The sequence below is a fragment of the Panthera onca genome, chromosome B1 (genome assembly GCF_046562875.1).
Source record: "Panthera onca isolate mPanOnc1 chromosome B1, mPanOnc1 haplotype 2, whole genome shotgun sequence".
NCBI classification, from domain to species: domain Eukaryota; kingdom Metazoa; phylum Chordata; class Mammalia; order Carnivora; family Felidae; genus Panthera; species Panthera onca.
This window is the reverse complement of record NC_138342.1, coordinates 1,495,966-1,512,666: the sequence shown is the minus strand read 5'-3', so window position 1 is coordinate 1,512,666 and position 16,701 is coordinate 1,495,966. Positions and strand designations below refer to the sequence as shown.

At 53.4% G+C, this 16,701-nt stretch overlaps 1 protein-coding gene across 3 annotated transcripts in view; it reads left to right on the top strand.

Moving 5' to 3' along the window:
• The window catches only part of ZFYVE28 (zinc finger FYVE-type containing 28), a 117,860-nt gene that overhangs the window by 81,392 nt on the left and 19,767 nt on the right, over positions 1–16,701 (top strand). For all 3 annotated transcript variants that reach the window (XM_060655546.3, XM_060655545.3, XM_060655547.3), the window contains exons 7-8: positions 953–1,054; positions 7,347–8,645. In XM_060655546.3, the coding sequence (XP_060511529.2) occupies positions 953–1,054; positions 7,347–8,645 (1,401 nt within the window). The remainder of the gene's footprint in view (positions 1–952; positions 1,055–7,346; positions 8,646–16,701) is intronic.

The window sequence follows — 16,701 nt, the reverse complement described above, 5'->3', positions numbered from 1 at the left end:
AGAGATGGGTATGGTGCCGCCTGTGGAAAGGGGGCTACCTGGAGGGGCATCTGTGCAGAGTCAGATGGCAAACGGGCCGCTGGTGAGGGGGAGAGAGGGTCCGTCCTGCCTGGGGGTGACAGGAGGCTGTCTCTGGTCTTGGCAGGCAATGGAGCGTGAACCAGACCTCGAAGGGAAAGGTGGGCTTGGGGACAGTGTGGGTGTAGTTGGGGGAGCCACGAAGCACACAGATCACTGTGGGGGGAGGGGGCTCACAGGGTTCGGGTCGGGCAGGGCAGGTAGTGGCCAGGATTGGATTGTCCCAGCGGGTGTGGGTCCGGGAGGCCGGACAGCTGTGGTCAGTGAGTTGGAAAGACTCAGTCAGGACGCTCTGGACTTCAGAGTGTGGATGGGGGAGAGTGAGGTCAGAGTCTGGGAGTCCCGTGGGAGGCTAGGTGGGCAGCCTGGATGCCACATTTGTGAGATGTCTCGCCCCCTTTGTGCCAAGGGTCCTTGAGATGCGCATCCTGCCCCCCTGGATGGCCCCTGACAGGCCCCCCCTGAGGCTCAGGGGTCTGCTTGCTCTGGCCAGGGCTGTGGGTGGATGGTTTATCTGTGATTCTCATAACCCTTGCATTTGTGCTCAATATAAACACAAATCCAATGTTTCCATTTTCAAGGAGGTAGTTTTAGTAACAAATCTTGACGCTGATTTGTCTGATTGCAGCAGTGATGTGAACAGATATGTTTCTATGATTCTTTTATGATCCCTCAAGTGAACATCAGCTAATCAGTTTCTGAAGATGATAAAGTCTGAGTAATCTTCATTGCTTTTTTTCTAAACTTATTTAAGATTCAGTCACAAGAGAAACGTGTGGTCTCAGAGCCCCTGGCTGTGGTCTGGGCTCACCCAGGGGGCTGACTGAGGGGGCTGCAGGGCCTCACGCCATGCTGGCTTTTGTCTTGAATGCAGTGGCCTCGTGGTCTACGCAGACGGGCCCCTGAACTTGGACCGCAAGGCAGAAGACATGTCTGAGCTGTTCCGGCCCTTCCACACGTTGCTGCGGAAAATAAGGTGGAGGGGGGGAGGTGCTTCGGGAGGGTGGGGGAGGGGCAGTGGGGGAGGGGAGTCCGTGGTTGCCCCTGAGCCCTCCTTTCCTCGGGGATGGAAGTCCTCTTCTGTGAAGTCAGAGGTGCCAGAACCTTGGTCTTTGTCTCGAGTTATTGGTTTATAATGTTTACAGTCCCCTCGCAAAACCCCATACCTTTCTCTCCCCACACAACCAGGCTCTTTGTTCCTGGCCAGTAACACTATGACCTTTGGTAAAAAATGCCAATAACATGACAGCAGCCGCCCTGGCTTGGGGCTCTGGCACTGGGCCTTGAGAGATGGAGAGCCCGGGGAAACTGAGGTGGTGTGGGTGCCCCCAGGGCCACACAACCTGCAGGGGAGGGCTGTCCCCCCAGGCCAGCCTCCAGGCTGAGGCTCGGGCCCAGGTGGAGAATGGTATTTGTCCGAGGGCTCTCATTTGTTTCTTCCACAGTGTAGGGGTGAAGGGCCCAGCTCACTCAAGCACCCCGTGCCCCTCCCCTGCTGTGGCTTATCTGGCTCCCCCAGTGGTCCCAGGCAACAGGGCCAGGTGGTGTTGGTGCCCTTGGCCCCATGCGTGCTGTCCTGTGGGCTTGGTGGCACTTGGGGTGGGTGACTGCTCTCTGCTGTAAGGGGCTCCCCTTAGCCTTCAGCAGCAACAAGCCTCAAGCCAGCCCCCTCCATCTTGGGAGACCCCCCCCAAACCCAAACTTCAGATGGGTGGGGAGCCCTCCCTGGGGTGGCCCCTCTGAGCTGAAGCACCCAGCTGTGGCCTCCTTGAGGGATGGCAGTGAGCACGTGTCCTCTGATCACCTCCCTAGGCCTGCGGTCTTGGACTCTGAGGTCTTTCTTACTGGGATCTTATGGCTCCAGTCCCTGGAGGCCCCCTTCCGTGCCTTTGGTGGAGCTGATGACCCTATGGGCTCCTGCTGCAGCATTCCTGGGTCTGACAGGACTATTTAGCCCAGAGCGGCCTGGGACTGGCTTTCCTTTACTGGTGCCAAGCTTCCCTTTCCCCCGTGAGGAGCCAAAAGTGCTGTGAATCCGGACGGTGGAGAATGACCCAGCAGGATGGTCCTCGGAGAGTCATTGGCCCTGGGGGTGGGTGAAGCACAGCCTGTGATGGGGTGCTTGGTCTAGGCTGTAGCTCATCTGATAGATGGCCTGCTGTTGCTTCCCTTGTGCCCAGCCCAGTCTTGAGCACTCTGGGCAGAATGTGACCCTGGCCCAGGGCATGGCTGCTGCCCTCCCTGGCTGTCTGACTGGAGAAGAGACAAAGAAGGAGGCGAGGTGGTGGATGATGCTGAGGCTGGGAAGGAAAGAGTAGAGTGCTTAGATCAGACTGGGGGTCTTATGGAGGAAGGGCCAGTGCATGGAGATGCGGGGGGGAGGCACCGGGTATGGGCATGTCCAGAGCATCAGAGACATGTGCAACATGCTCAAAATTCTAATGCACATAATTGGAATCAGAAGGAAGGAACAGGGGCGCCTGGCTGGCTCAGTCAGGGGAGCACATGACTCTTCATCTCAGGGTCGTAAGTTGAAGCCCCACATTGGGTATAGAGATTACTTAAAAAAATAAAATCTTCAAAAAAAAAAAAAAAAAACAAGAAGGAAAGAATAGAGCAAAATGAGCAGAAACAATATTCAAAGAAAAAAATGGCCAAGAATTTTTCCAAACTGAAGAGAAATCTCTGCCCACACACTTTGGAGGCTCAAGAAAACTACAAGGAAGATAAATACAAAACATACTTAGGTGTATCATAGTAAAATTGCTGAAAACAAAGAAGTCTTAAGCACAGCCAGAGAAAAAGCACATATTTCTTGGAAAAGAATGTAAGATTGACAGCTGTCTCCTAAGAAACAAACAAACAATGGGAGCCTGAAGGCAATGAAATGATACGTATTAAAAGTGCTAAAAGAAACTAGCTGCCAACAAGGATTTTATACCCAGCAGAAGTATCCTTCCACAATGAAGGTGAAATGGTGTTATTCAAAAGCAGAGTGCTGCAGAAATGTGTCAGCAGCCTGCCCACAGAGAAATGCTAATTGGAGTTCTTCAGGCAAAGGAGAAGTTTCAGGTGGAAATGTGGAAATGCAAGAGAGATTGAAGAACTTCCTGTGAATTAATATAAATAAATGTGGATATACAAAAAACTCATTGTAATGTCTTCTGGAGTTCAAACTATACATAGCATTGTCAACATTTGAAAAATCAGCATTTTGCTACATTAATTTGTAAAATTTCAAAAGTTACAGAATAAGAATTTGAAAAAGTCAGTACATATTTTATGATGAAAACATTTCTTAGCAAATTAGGAATAAATGGGGATTTCCTTAGTCTGATACAAGAGAGAGATACGCATACACACCATATGAAGTTGAATCCTTATGTAACACCATATACAAAAGTGAACTAAAAATGGATCCAGGACATAAATGCAAGGCCTGAAATAATAAAACTCTTAGAAGACCACACTGGACAAATGCTCTACCACATTGCATTTGGAAATGATTTCTTGGATAGGATACCAAGACATAGGCAACAAAGAAAAAATAGACAAATTGGACTTGAAAAGTTTAAAACTTTGTGCATCGAAAGATGCTCTCAACAGAATAAAGAGGCAACCCACGGACTGGAGAAAATATTCTCCTATTTTGTGTCTGGGATATAAAGGGATCAATACACAGAATATATAGAGAACTCCTAAAACCCACCAACAAAAACCAAACAACCCAATTCAAAAGGGCAAGGGATTTAATTAAACATTTCTCCAAAGAAGATTTATGAATGGCCAACAAGCACATGAATAGATGCTCGACATCATTGTCAGAGCACGTGCAAATCAAAACCACGAGATCCTACCCATTAGGCTGGCTACCCTCAAAACAAACAAATAACAACAACAAAACAAAATAACCGTGTTGATGAGGATGCGGAGAAATTAGAACCCTGTATGCTATTGGTGGGAGTGTAACATGCTGCGGGTGCTTTGCAAAACGGTGTGGAGGTTCCTCAAAAAATGAAAAATAGAATTATCACCTGATCCAGCAATTCCACATCTGGTATATACCCAAGAGAATTGAAAGTAGTGTCTCAAAGGTATATTTATACACCTGTGTTCCCAGAGGCGTTATTCACAATAGCTAAGAAGTGGAAGCAACCTAGGTGTCCATTGATGGATGAGTGGATAAGCGAAATGTAGTCCAGCCACACAATGGAATATCATTCAGCCTTAAAAAGGAAGGAAATCCTGACGTCTGCCACCACACAGATGAACCTTGAAGGCGTGCTTGGCGAAGTAAGCCAGTAACAAAAAGATAAACCGTGTATGATTCCAATTATATGAGGGGCCTGAACTAGTCAGAATCAGAGGGATGGAGAGTAGGATGGTGAGAGCCAGGGAGGAGAGCGTGTGGTTAGTGTTTCATGGGGACAGAGTTTCAGTTTTACAAGATGAGTGAGTTCTAGGGGTGGATGGTACTGATGTTTGCACTATGATGGGAATGTATTCGATGCCACTGAATTGTCACTTAAAAATGGTTATGATGGTAAATGTCATGTCATATGTATTTGATCACAATAAAAATTTAAATATCATCTACAATAACGTTACTAAATATCAGCTAGTTAAGCATAAGTCTGAAGGTGTCTAAGTCTTCCATTGAAAGTTAATGAAATGTTACATAAAATGTTAAAGATGTAAATAGAGAGCTATCCATGTTCAAGGAGTGGAAAACTTAACATTGAGAAAATATCCCGTTATTCTCAAATGAATTCAGTGCAAGTCTCCATCAAAATCTCCGGAGGTGTTTGTCTCTTCTTTTTTGGCAGAAAATTGACAAACTAATTCTAAAATTCAGGTAGAAATGCAGTGTGCCCAGAATAGCTAAAAAGAAGAAGATGCCTGGAGAAAAAGAACATTATTTATCTATCCTACTCCTGCTGGGCTTTGGGTTGTTTCCACAAGTAATGCTGGTGTGACCATGCTTGTGAATGTGTGTGCATTTCTGCTGAGTGTGCTTCGTAAAAAAGGACACTCCCTGGCATGGCGCTCTAGTGACGCTCACGGAGGTGCAGACCCAGGAGCGGCTTCTGGCCCCATCAACAGAATGGAGCCTAGAAACAGACCAACACAGACAGGTTTCCCGGATTTATGACAGAGGAGACGTTGCCAAACAGTGGGAATGCTTGCTTTTTTCCAGTACATGGGCTGACTCAGCAGATATCCATATGAGGAAAAACGTGTCTGGATCCTTATCACAACCATCTATAAGAATCAACTCCGGATAGATGGGAGATACACACGTGGAAAGGAAAGCAGTGAAGATCGCAGAGGAAAAGAGCAGGAACATCTTTGTGACCGTGGAGTAGGCAGATTTCTTAAACAGGACAGAAAAGCACTAAACATAAAGGAAAAAGTGATTTATTGAACTTTATTGAAATTAAAAACTGTAGTTCATCAGGAGGTACCATTAAGAGTGAAAAGGAAGGCCCCAGAGTTGGAGAATATCCAACAAAGAACTCAAATCCAAAACAAGTAAAGAACTCCTGTCAATCAGTAAGAACGAGACCGCGAAGCCAAGTAAAAATGGGCAGAAGACCTGAAAGCATTCACAGCATTCATACCTAAGGGCTGACAAACATGTACCCCGGTGTTTACTTCATTCGTCAGCAGGCTGAGCACTTTAAAGTGAAAAATTGCCGGGAGTGCATGGCAGTGCCAGGGAGCAGGCCAGAGAGCGGCATGGGGGCTGTCCAGTGTGCACGCTCACCCCCCCCCCCGCCCCCGTCTGCACCTGCCGGGACACACACGTGCATTCCCCGGGCACGCTTCCCCGCCCCCACGGCCATGTGCACCTTCAGGGATGCACACGTGCGTTCTCCAGGCATGCCCCCCGTCGTGTGCACCTGCAGGGATGCACACGTGCGTGCCCCAGAGAGGCTTGCCAAGAGGGTGAGTCGGGGCAGTCAGAGCCCACCAGGAGTGGAGCCCACCAGGAACAGCTCCCCGGGTGAGCGGTGGTGGTTTCCAGCCCGAAAGGCTACAGGCCATGAGACAAGACCATCGACCACACAAGAACCTCACCAGGTGGGGTTGCCAGATCCAGCGAGACAAAACCAGCAGAACCCTCAACTGAATTTGAATTTCAGATAAACAGTGAGCACTTTCTTAGTGCAAGGATGTCCCGTATGCTCCCCGTTTGGGAATATGTACCCGAAGAAATATTCATATGTCTAGGAGTGTTTGTCGTTTATCCGAAATTCAAATTTACCTGCATGTCGTCTGGAGGCTGTACTCAAATACGATATTGCCAAACGAAGCCCGCCTCTGAAGAGCGTGGGCTGCGATTCCCATTTACGTGCGGAATGAAAACAGGCGAGACCACGTCAGTCTTTAGAAGTCAGGCTGCTGGCGACGGCAGGGGGTGACTGGAAAGGCACGTGGGGGCCTGGGAGCCTGGTTCGTGTTCCGTCGTTTGATCTGATGCTGTCTGCAGGGGCGTGCTCAGTGTAGGAGGCACCACAGCTGTGCGGTTCTGGGAAGTACGCTTTTCTGCCTGTTTCCGTGACCGACAGGAATGTGGGGCCTGGACTCAGACCTGCTGGCAGAGAGCAAGGCGCAGGCCTGCGCTAGACATGCCCCAGCACCACTACATTAACCCCTTTCAGGTCTCCGGTTCAGTGCCCCTTCCCCCAGGAAGTCTCCCTAGACTGAGCCCGGTGCCCTGCTGTTACCCTCGAGCCAGCAGGCATTTTCCTTTGTCGTAGTTGCTGTTAGTGTAACTCAGTCAGCATTCATGGAAATCTGTCTCTTACCGGCTCTTCCAGCGCAGCCCCAAGGGCAGGGACCTGCCTGGGCCTTCCTGCGTCTCCCCGGGGCCCAGCACAGAGACCGCTGTCAAGAACGTGTGCTGAATGAAAGTCTATGCGTAAACCAACTTTTTTTTTCACTCCTAGAAGGTTTTCTTAATGTGATGATCACATCCCCAAGAACCAGGGCCCTCTTGTTTCCAATCTCACTTCTAAGAAGGAAACCATCCCAGGCATCCATGCGGACAGCTGTTGTCCAGACCCGTGGCACGGAGCGGTCCCCGCACGCCTGTGCCTCGTCCTGTAGCGGGGGAGGTGTGCGCCACGCGCATTTCGTTGCAAGGCTTTGACACCTTGCTTCTCTGCTGATGCAGACGTCGAGGATGCTTGTGTCCACTCCTGGCCACGGGGCTGGTGTGGCCTCTGGGAGTCTCACCCCTGGTTCTTATCTTGACCCTTTAGGGATTTGCTGCAGACCCTGACCGAGGAGGAGCTTCACACGCTGGAAAGGAACCTCTGCATTTCCCAAGACGTGGAGTTTCCCATCCGGGCAGACGCCCAGGCGCCCCCAGCCCTGGCGCCCGCCTTTCCCTCACCCCTCCCCGCCGAGGAGATGCTCTCAGCCAAGGCCAAAAGCCAGGAGGGGGAGCTGGCCTGCTCCATGCAGTATGACGACCAGGAGCTAGAGCAACTCAACCGCATGGTCCACAGGGCCGGGGACGAGATGTCGTCCCTCCTCTCCCCGCCCAGCGCCTGCCAGTCCCCCGCGCACAGGCCGGGGGTGGAGGGCAGCCCCCGCGGGGAGGCCTCCCCAGGCAGCGCCGGGCTGCGACCGGGCGGTGACGAGGAGGAAGGAAGGGTGTTCTTCATGGATGACGTGGAAGGGACTGCAGAGGCCCCGGGCAGCCCGGCTGGGTGGGCGGGCAGCGCCAGTGCTGGCCCCCAGGAGAGAGGACAGGGCAGGGGGCGTGGGGAGGCAGGGGCCAGCAGGCCCGCCGAGGCAGAGGAGGGGGACCTGAGCACTAACAACAACGTCCAGGACGACAAGCTGTGGGCGCTGGGCCCCAACTCCTGCAGCTGCCTGGACTCACAGCCACACCTGGAGGGCTGGGAGGCGGGGGTGGACGCAGCGGGGACGGCGGAGAAGATCGCCCACCGGACAGGGGGCATGAAGCTCTCGGCCACCGTCATCTTCAATCCCAAGTCGACCCCGGCCGTGGGCGTGGCCGGCACCGCCCCGGAAGCCTCTGGAGAGGGCGTCTCCCCGTCGGAGCCTGCGGCCGAGGGGATGGACGGTGGCTCCCACAAACTCAGTGCTGCGGCCACCAGCTGCCTCCTGAACTCCTGCGTGTGCTGCGGGGGCTGTGGGGGCGGCAGGGAGGACGCCGCTGCCCAGAGTCTGCGGGACAAGTGCGGCCCGGGAAGCGTCATCAGCGCCTCCTACATGGGCTCCGCCAAGGCCGGCACCAAGGGCCCTGCCGAGAGACAGGAGGAGGCCCGACCTACGCCAGAGGCGTTGCCCACGGACGCCCCGTGCCCCCTGCCCCCAGAGGACGCCCCTACTTCCAACAAGTGCCTGACACACACCTCAGGTCCTCAGCTCGATGCAGCAGACAGGTCACCTGGAGCGGGCGCCGCCGCCAGTCCGAAAAGGGGGCCTGAGGCTGGACCGCAGGATGCAGGGCAGCCCTCGACGGCCAGGCTGGAAAGTCAGCAGGGAGAGGAGGCCGAGCAGGAGCCTCACCGCCTGTCGGGCTCCAGGTAAGAGCCATCTCTGGCCACAGCCAGGTTCCTCTGTCTGCATCAGGGCTCATTCCCTAAGTGCTGACCCGCTTCCCTCAGCTTCTCAGGCGTGCCAGGGGAGGTGGGATGTGGCCGGTGTCAGACACCGGCACGGCAGGCAGTTAAGCAGATGGTACGAGGCCCTCCTGGGCCTGACTGCCTCAGCCCACCCCCTTGCGTCATCGTGGCCCCTCCTGGCCCTGGGTGAGCCGCGTTGGGGAGAACTGGGCCGTGGCCGCCTTGAGTATGCTTTCCATCTCTCTTTGCTCACTATCCTGGCCTTGGAAGTGGAGCCCCTGGGGCTGTGGTGGGATCCTGGGGACTCCCTGGGCATATTCTCAGGCCGTGCCTCCAGGGCTCCTCCCGGGCTCCCCCGTAGAGGCAGGGGACCAGGAAAGGCAGGCCCGGTGGGGGTCTGCGGGACCCTGACACCTCCACACCTCTTTTGACTCCAGGCCGCTGTCCCTTCCCTTGCTCCCCACACCCTGGACTTATCCGGAACAAAGCAGATTCAGTGAGCATTGCCCCAGCACCCCCCATGTGCCTGCTGCGTCCTCAGCATCAGAAGAGAGGTGCTGGATTCACACATGGCCGTTGTGTCATCACCACCCTTGGTCCTCCCACCGGGGCCCTGCCTGCTTTGGCTGTGTCTGCCCAGTGGTGTTGGGCTTTTCCGTGTGGGGTCTGCAGTCACTCCTCACCCCTCCCCCAGCCCCAAGCAGCCCCCGATTTACTTTGTGTCTCCATGGATCTGCCCCTTCTGGACAGTTCAGAGAACCAGAATCACACAATACGTGAGCCTGTCTCCTTTCGCTGAGCGTGTCTCCTTTCGCTCATCAGCGTCGTAGCAAATGCCAGTGCCGCCTTCCTTTTTGTGGCTGAGTAGTATTCTGCCGTTTTGTTGGTCACCGTCGATGTGCATGTGCGTTGTTGATCCTTTTTGCTGCCATGGATAGTCCTGCTCTGCAGATTCGTGAACACGTTTTTGTACAGTCAGAGGTTTTCATTTCTCTTGGGTGTGTATGCAGAAGTAGGATCACTGCACCATATGCTAACTCTGTGGTCAGCTTTTTGAGGTGCTATCGACTGGTTTCCAGAGGGTCTGCAGTTCTGTGCCCACTAGTTGTGCGTGAGGCTCCACCTTCTGTACATCCTCACCAGCGCTCATTATCACCTGAGACTTTTATCAACAGTGCGTTTGTCCTTAGCACACACAGCGTGGACTGCTTCCAACCCGCTCGAGACCGAGACTGTTCCTTTCTTTGAGACTGTGCCCCCGGTGTTACTCACAGCAGGTTATTTTATTTCATTCAACATGAGATGCATAGAGATGGTCATTTGCATTTATTTCTGGGGACGTGCCCACTTTCCCTTCCAGCCGTGTGGCCCCCCGTGTGGCTGCACCAGACCCTGCTGTTACAGACGGTGCAAACATCTGTTTTTGAGGTGCAAGTCCAGCTTCCTCAGCCGTGTCCAGAGGGAATGAGTTATTGTCACAACCCGCTGGGTGGCTTTCTTCATCAGGGCCTCTGACCCTGCGGCACAGAGCTGATTGGTAAGCGGATAACTTTTTTGCAAGGATGATAGGAAATCATCAGGAATTCTTTGACAGGATACGTGAATTTTTCAGCTTTTGACCTGCCCCCCTTTCTGGGTCCAGCCAGTGGACACCCGCTCTGTCTCCTGGTTTCCTGACGTGTCCCACAGTGGACACGGCTTGTTTGCCTCACAGACAGCTTCCCAAGGCCTCACTCACCATAGCACAAACGCTGAGGCTGAGCTGAGGAAAGGGAAGAGAAGCCCCACGGTGGCCTTGAGAGACAGTCCCATCTTGCAGGGAAGCTGCAGAGGGTCTGAGGAGGGAAGAATGTGGCAGCTGGTGGGATGATCAGGACAGACATGCGTGTGGGCCAGGACCTTGGACAGCGATGCCCCGCCCCCATGTCCCCACAGCGGGAATCCCCTGTCTTGGCCAGGACCTTGGACAGCGATGACCCCCGCCCCCCCTCCCCCCAAGCCCCTGTAGCGGGAATCCACCCGCAGTGCACACATCAGGAGTACCTTTCGCTCATGTCACAAGCTGACCTCATGGACGTGCTCGAACACTAATACAGAGGTGACAGAGCAGGGTACAATTAAAATGAACAGACACAAAGGACCAGCCTCACACAGGCAGGAAGTTCACCAAAATTCCTGAGGCTTCACGATGGAGACTGTGGGCCTTGCATGCAGGGGCAGGTGACTACCCCTCCCATTCTGCAGATGGACAGGCTGGAGTTTGCCTCGGCTCCGGGTGCCTGGAAGATGTGGGTGGCCTGCAGCCTCCCGCCTGTCCTGACCTGCAGGTGACCGGTGGCTGGAGGAGTGAGCGGCAGGCGTGGCACTGTGCTCATGAGCTCCCAGTCCCGAGAGGGAGTCACATAGGTGCAGCCTCACACCTCTTCGAGCCACACAGGGTTGGCCCAGGCGCACGGAGTTGTGACGGAGGGTCCGCCTGCCCCGAGGACACCTGGAGCGGATTTTCCTGCTTAAGCAGAAGACAGGTGGAAGGCAGGGCACTGGGGTCTCAGCTGGAGAAGCCCCCGCGGCAGCCGCCCAGGCCCTACATTCAGCCCGCCGCACCACGGCCCGTTCCACCAGCACTGCTGCCAGGATGGTGGGACATGGCCCTCAGCAGAATCCTGGGCAGAATGTTCCAGAATCATGGGTCCTTCAGCTTTTCTCTTTTTACTGGCTTCTTCTCTCCTACCTTTTCAGGAAAAGTTAGGAGCTTTTTAAAGGAAAAGTTAACTTTTTTTTTTTTTTTTAATTTTTTTTTTTTTTCAACATTTATTTATTTTTGGGACAGAGAGAGACAGAGCATGAACGGGGGAGGGACAGAGAGAGAGGGAGACACAGAATCGGAAACAGGCTCCAGGCTCTGAGCCATCAGCCCAGAGCCTGACGCGGGGCTCGAACTCACGGACCGTGAGATCGTGACCTGGCTGAAGTCGGACGCTTAACCGACTGCGCCACCCAGGCGCCCCTTAAAAGCTTGTTCCCTGTCTAGACTCACCTCACTGTTCCAGAACCTTCCATGCTGCGGAAGCCCGAATAAGTCACTTGTCTACAACATGGAAGCTCATCCTGCTTCAAGTCTGTTTTTGTCCTTTCTGAGGACATTAGACTAGAGTGCTTCCATCCTGCTGTCTTGTTTAAAAAATAACACGGGCTCTCTTTTTTCTTATTATAAACATGGCCCCGTTCATTGTAGAAACTTTGGAAACAGAAAGAAATAAAAATCATCCCAAATCCCATGGGCAGTTTTATTTTTCTCACTAAATCTTATCTTGTGATCATTGCTCTGTAAAGCTCTTGAAAAACACTATTTCTGTTGAACTTTACTGAATCCTAAGAACATACCTAATTTATTCTATGTTTTCCCACTTCCATATATTTTTTTCCATGTTAAATTAGCTTTGTGGTCATGCTGCCTTATGGCTCTGCATCTGCCTCTTGGATTGTTTTTTTAATGTTTATTTATTTTGAGAGAGAGAGAGAGAGAGAGAGAGAGAGAGAGAGAGAGAATCCCAAGTGGGCTCCACACTGTCAGCACAGAGCCTGACGCAGGGCTCAAACTCACAAACCGTGAGATCATGACCTGAGCCAAAATCAGGAGTCAGAGGCTTAACCGACTGAGCCCCCCAGGCACCCCAGTTGGATTATTTCTTGAGAATTGACTGTTAGTAGAGTCAGCACAGCAAAGGTATAAAGGCCTTACCATCACTTACGTCAGCTTACCTCCCAGAAGCCAGCGATGTACTGCCTGGGTGGGGGGCTGCCCCAGCCCACGCAGCCGCAGGCCCAGTTTTCCCACCTTGAGGAGCAGAAGTGGGACCCTCTGTGCTGTTGGAGGTGGCTTTTCTCTGGTGGTCGGTATCCCGCGTACTTCTACCTGTTTCGTGGTTCCTCTGTCTGTGCACAAAGTGGCTGTTCACGTGTTTTGCTTATTTTCCAATTGGGTTTTCGTGTCTTTTTTACTGACTTGAAAACATTCCTTCTGGTGTGTCTGCTGTGGATAGATTTACCCAACGTGCTACTCGCCCTTTGACTTTGTTGATGACGTCCATTTTGTTTTGCGTAATTAAATTTATAAAAATTCTAGAGACAACTTTTGGTTCTCACGTTTGTTGTTAGTTTTTCCTCTGGCTGATTGTGCACCTGCTACCCCCCTCACCCGCAAGGTCAGGGAGCACTGTCCTCGTCTCCTGCTAGTGTCCTGTGGTCATCCCCTCTTTCACCATCAACTCTGCACCCCAGTCTTAGAAGTCCCGTTGTTCTGTCTTCTGAGACCGTCTCTAACCATCAGAGGGAGCGTGACTGTCAGGGCCCGGGGCCATCCTGACACACAGGCAGGGCTACTCCAGTGTCTGGCTCAGGGGGACCTCAGCGACCATCGTCGCCGGCCCCGCCCTGCAGGGTCGCTCTGTGTCATTCAGTTCTTTGGCCACATTTGAGTCTGGCTGGTGGTGCCCCCCGCCTCTCCATCATGCACTTAGTGATCCTCCCTGGCTGTCACTTTGGGTAGAAGGATAAGAATCTGGAAGGCTGTCCTTTGCACGGGCTTCTGAGCTTCTGCTCTAAACAGGCGACATATGCTCGGACCATGTGCTCCTTCTTGCAGAGGGGAGCTGCTGGCACACCTCGCCTGTGGCGCCTCCTCCCCTGTTTGGGTGGTGGTATTGGAGGATGTGTTCCCCTGCACCTGCAAATTCCGTGGGTGAGTGGGTCCAGGGGAGGGGGGGGACCTGTGGGCTGGATGCTTGACCTTGACCTCCTCAAGCCTTGGTTTTGTCATCTGCAAAATGGGCTAACAATAGTCTCCAGCTCAGATGGCATCTGGAGGAGGAGCTGAGAGGCCACGGAACATTGTTCCTTCATGTGAGTCCACGTCTTACTTGTCATTGTTACGTGTCTTCGTTACTCGCTGTTGTTATCTGATGCTGTGACTCACCCACTGTTACTCACCGCCTTGGTTCAGGATTGTTACTGACTGTTCCTATTTCCAGTCTTGACTTTACCTCCCCATCACATCACTGGATTTCACTGTTTCTGGGTCTGATTCCCACTCTTCACTGGTGGTGTGACCACCAGGCAGGGTTATCTCGGGCACCGCGGTGGGACTCTGTCCCGTGCTGACAGACTCTGGAGGAGGCCGGCCTCCAGCATCACCTCCTCACTGAACCTGAGTCTTGCCTGCCTGGCTCCTTTTCCAGTGAACGCCTTGCCTTCCTCTGTGCTGTGGCCCTGTCGTGGTTCCACCTGAGCTCCTCTGCCCTTTGCCAGGGTCGGGACGCAGGCTCAGAGGCATCGGGGCCCTGGGGATGCCTGTGGCTGCAGAGAGGAGGCCGGCTCCAGCTTCCCCCCAGGGCCCCACTGACCCTCTTCCGCATACAGTGGGAACTGTTTGAGATGCCTGCAGACCTCGGTCCTGCCCCAGTGCCCAGCCCAGGGGCTGCACAGGGTAAACCTCCCCCAGAGTATGTGGTGAGTGGTGAGTCCTCCATCATGTGGAAACCTTCCCCAGAGGTGTGGGACTGGCTCTTCTGATGTGCTTTGTGCACACATCACTGAATCCGTTTTCCCTCCAGCAGACGGAGTCAGGTCGGCCGTTCCAGGCCTGGGGTCAGCCCCTTGCCCTGGGTGGGGCCTCATCAGTGTCCAAGGTCTACTGCTATCTTCTGGCCTCCACGACTTGGAAGGGCATGCTTCCCTTTCCTGTGCAATATCAATAGCCTCGGATTCTGGTGCAGGTAGTCGGGGTGGTTGGGGGTGCTCTCGGGAACCAGTCCTGAGCCAGCACCTTCAAAGGTAAGGGGATGCCAGTCAAGGCATGGGGGCAGTAAGGACTGTGCACTGCCTGGGCTGACTGGCCTCTCAGAGAGCGGAGACTTGGAGGAGATGTTTCCTGGCTGGGCCCCACCCGCCCCATTGCTGGGCTCTCTGCGGGGCTCAGCAGAACACCAGCTCTGGAACGGGGTGACAGAGCGAGCACGGGCCTGACCCTAACCTCTCTCTGGCAGCTGTGGGACCCTGGGCAGTAGGTCCTGCCCCATGAGGCCTTGTTTCGTCCCCATCGGGACACACACATCACTGCTGGTTCTGCCAGAGCCATTCTAGGGCTGGACACTGGGTGCAGGCCTTGCTGCTACTGCCATCCGTCCCTGCGGCCGGTGTCCCCACCACTGTGCAAAGAACAGGGAGGCCTCCCACCATGTCCTGTCCCTGGAAGGAAAAACAGGAATGATTGAGTGGTTTAAAAATAGAGAAGGACTTGGAATTAATTAGACTCTCAAAAAACAGATTAGGCGTAATGACTGTCATCAAGTCAATTGTTACATGACGGGGCTGCTCTGCTGACACGGGGTGGGACCGGAGCCGAGCACTGGCATGAGGTCAGAGGGCAGGTCAGAGCTGGGTTCTCCCTGAGTCCCCTGAGCCCCTCACCGGCACCACCATGCAACCTGCAGCATGCACAGTGAGTAAGGCCCAAGCCGCTAGAACACCTGGAGGGCGGTGGAGTGCCTGCACACAGGAGGCACTTGGGTCCTCGGGGTCCTGGGAGGGACATGCCCTTCTCGTTGTGGGGCCTCACTGCTGTCACAGTCTGTCTTACAAACTCATAGCAGGGTGTGGAGCTGGAGAGAGCACATCCAGCCTGGCTGTGCTCCAGGCAGTGACTGCATGGTGACCGCTGCGTCAGCACCCGGGACAGCTCCGTCCTGGCCTCCACCCCCTGCTGACCCAGCATGCCCGGAAAGGTCCTCTCATTCCAGACAGCTTCTCCCTGCAGCCTGGCTGCCTCCCTGCACCCCAGACATCTCACGTTCCCCCACCCTGCCGCCTCCACCGCCTTCACCACCGTCAGCTGCGCCCCTGGGTCCCATTCTCCTCTTTTCCTTGCCCTCCCCACACTGTCCACTGTCCATCGGCCAGTGCCAGGAAGAAGATAAAATCCATGCATAAGGTGGAGAGTGATGGGTGGGCTCTGGGGAAGCTCCAGCAGTCAGAGCAATCAGGGTGGGCCTCCTGGGGTGGTGACATCCTCTGAGACCTGAATGGAAGGTGGGGAGGGAGGAGATGTGTCTCAGGCAGCAGGTCCAACAAAGGCCACGGTGCCAGAAGGACAGAGGGGACGCAGGGGGAAGCAGAAGGGGAGGGCAGGCATGGCAAAGCCCAGCGAGGTTAGTCAGACAAGGGGAGCAGTAATGTTAGTCCAAGAGGAAGGCACAGCATTAGAGGCAGTAACACGTGAGCACAGTTCGGACGCCCAGTCTGGTATTTCTAACCGGTTTCACCAGCTTTAGTGAAAGGTAACCGGCATAGAGTAAGCCGTGAGGAGTGAGGGTACAGCTCCTCCACACATCCCCAAACCGTGGTGTGGTCAGGCTTTGTAACTTGAGCTATTCTGATGGCCTGAAGTGGTATCGTGATGGTGGTTTCAACCTGCATTTCCTTAAGGGCTGCTGACGTTCAGCATCTTACGCACTCGAGTGCCATCAGCCTATCTAACTGGGGGAAGCCTCTGCTGTATTCAAATCTTTTGCTGTTTCTTTCAACTGGGTGGTTTCCTTGCTGAGTTTTGAGAGTTCTTCATTCACTCAGGAGCCCTTTATCAGAAATACAGTTTGCAAATATTTTCTCCCAGCCTGTGGCTTATCTTCTCATTCTGAGTATCTTTTGAAGAGTAGAAGTTCTTATTTCAGTGAAGTCCTATTTATCAACTTTCTTTCTTCCCTGGATTGTAGTTTTGGTATCAGATCTAAGGATTATTTTTATAACCCAAAGTCACAGAGGTTTTTCTTCTGTTCTAGAAGTTTTATATTTTTGGTTTTTATATTTAGGTCTATGATCAATTTAGGATTAACTTAGTATATGGTGTGAGGTATGGATCAAAATTTTACTGTGTTTTGCGTAAGGAAAACCAATTACTCCAGCACCATTTGTTGAAAAAGACCATCCCTTCTCTACTGAATTGCCTTTGCACCTTCATCAA